Raw genomic sequence first — 2,232 nt, forward strand, 5'->3', positions numbered from 1 at the left:
TGCAGGTACCCTTCCTAGTGATACAGAGACCCTAAGGCCTATAATGAAGGAACATGTGAAAGTAGTGACTTTAAGGAGTGGAAAGGAATTGATAGAAAGTGAACCTTTGAAAAAGATTGTTGAGTCATCCAAATCACCAACTGAAAATGATGTCACAACACCCACTCTAGATGTTGTTACACCTATTTTGAAAAATAAGGGAAAATCAATAGACATAGGGATACTCCCTAAGAAAGTTGACTTCCCCTTAATATTTCCAAATGAGGGCAAAAAGGTGTCATTTCAGGATGAAACTTCAACATCTTTCACCAACACTGACAATCCTGACACATCACTTGTCACTCCTATAGTCAAACCAACCAACCATAAAGGTTGAGAAATCAAAAGAGGAGCTACAATTCAAAAAGTTCCTTGATGTGTTCAAACAGTTACATATCAATATTTCGTTGGTTGAAGCTATTGAACAAATGCCAAGTTATGCAAAATTTCTCAAGGACATTTTAAGCAAGAAAAAGAAGTTGAGTGAATATGAAATTGTTGCCTTAACAGAAGGTTGTAGTGCCCTCCTTTCAAACAAACTTCCCCATAAGCTCAAAGATCCAGGGAGTTTTACTATTCCCTATTTAATAGGTGGGAAAGAGATAGGAAAGGCCTTGTGTGATTTAGGAGCTAGCATTAACCTCATGCCATTGTCTGTTTTCAACACTTTAGGCATTGGAGAAGCTAGACCAACCACAATCATCCTTCAGTTAGCTGACAAGTCCATAGCTCACCCGAAAGGGAAAATTGAGGATGTGTTAGTCCAGGTGCATAAATTCATTTTTCCTGCTGACTTCATTATTCTTGATTTTGAGGCTGATAAAGACATTTCAATCATCTTAGGAAGACCATTTTTGGCTACCGAAAGAACTCTGATAGATGTGCAAAAAGGTGAGTTGACTATGAGAGTGAATGAGTAAAATGTCACTTTTAATATGTTTAGTTCTATGAGATATCCTGAAGAAAGAGAGGAGTGTCTACATTGAGCATTCTTGAGTCTTTGTGCCAAAGAGAGGGGATTGAAACAATGTTAGACTTAAGATAGACTAAAGTTGATGAGGACATAGAATTTATTGAAGAGAGTGAGATAGACATGTTGCAGCATGCTGCAGCCTTTGAACTATTGGAAAGTGAAGATAAGAGGACCCACACCACATCTATCGAGTCATCACCTGACCTGGAGTTAAAACAACTCCCATCACATCTGAAGTATGCATTTCTAGGAGAAGGCAAATTGCCTATTCTTATTTCATCTACCATAGAAAAAACATCAGAAAGAAAAACATGTTAGTATGTTAAAGTTGCACTCCAATGCTATAGGATGGACTATTTCTGACCTTAAGGGTATCAGTCCTTCCATTTGTTAGCATAAGATCATTTTAGATGACCAAAAGTTCACTTTCATAGAACCCCAAAGAAGGTTAAATCCTATCATGAAGGAAGTTGTGAAAAAGGAGATTTTAAAATGGTTAGATGTTGGGATAATATACCCTATTGCAAGTAGCTCATGAGTAAGCCCTGTATAGTGTGTCCCTAAAAAGGGAGATGTCACTGTAGTCTCAAATGAGAATGATGAGCTCATTCCCACTAGAGTAATGTCTGGATGGAGGATTTGTATGGACTACTGTAGATTGAATAAGGCTACCCAGAAAGACCATTTTCCTTTACCTTTCATAGATCAAATGTTAGACAGACTTGTAGGAAAGGAGTTCTATTGTTTCTTAGATGGCTACTCAGGTTACAATCAGATTGCAATAGCACCAGAGGACCAAGAAAAGACCACTTTTACATGTCCTTATGGTACCTTCGCTTTTAGAAAAATGTCATTTGGTCTTTGTAATACAGCTGCTACTTTTCAAAGATGTATGATGTCCATATTTTCTAACATGCTTGAAAATTCTATGGAAATCTTTATGGATGATTTTTCTGTTTATGGTACATCATATGATGAATGTTTACAAAATCTTGAAAAGAGTCTTCAAAGGTGTAAAGCAACTGATTTAATTTTAAACTGGAAAAAGTGTCATTTCATGGTAATAGAAGGTATTGTTCTTGGTCACTTAATTTCAAAAAGAAGAGTTAAGGTTGATAAAGCTAAACTTGAGGTGATTGAAAAATTACCTGAACCAACCACTATCAAAGGTATCAAAAGTTTTCTCGAACATGCAGGTTTTTACAGAAGATTTTTCAAAG

General features: G+C 36.4%; 1 protein-coding gene across 1 annotated transcript; it reads left to right on the forward strand.

Annotated features, from left to right (window-relative positions):
• Positions 1 to 43: 43 nt before the first annotated feature.
• Positions 44 to 959, forward strand: LOC112510815. Its single transcript, XM_025116164.1, has 2 exons — positions 44 to 371; positions 457 to 959. The coding sequence occupies exons 1-2, from the start codon at positions 44 to 46 to the stop codon at positions 957 to 959; spliced, it is 831 nt and encodes a 276-aa protein (XP_024971932.1).
• Positions 960 to 2,232: the final 1,273 nt, after the last annotated feature.

Source organism: Cynara cardunculus (assembly GCF_001531365.2).
Source record: "Cynara cardunculus var. scolymus isolate 2C chromosome LG 4, CcrdV1, whole genome shotgun sequence".
In the NCBI taxonomy this organism is placed as follows: Eukaryota; Viridiplantae; Streptophyta; class Magnoliopsida; order Asterales; family Asteraceae; genus Cynara; species Cynara cardunculus.

What these genes read in the sequence shown, in the direction of transcription:
- LOC112510815 (XM_025116164.1), top strand. Translation starts at nt 44, where the DNA reads ATGAAGGAACATGTGAAAGTAGTGACTTTAAGGAGTGGAAAGGAATTG. An exon ending in CAAACCAACCAACCATAAAG is followed by an intron (nt 372 to 456) that starts GTTGAGAAATCA and finishes CGTTGGTTGAAG; the next exon opens with CTATTGAACAAATGCCAAGT.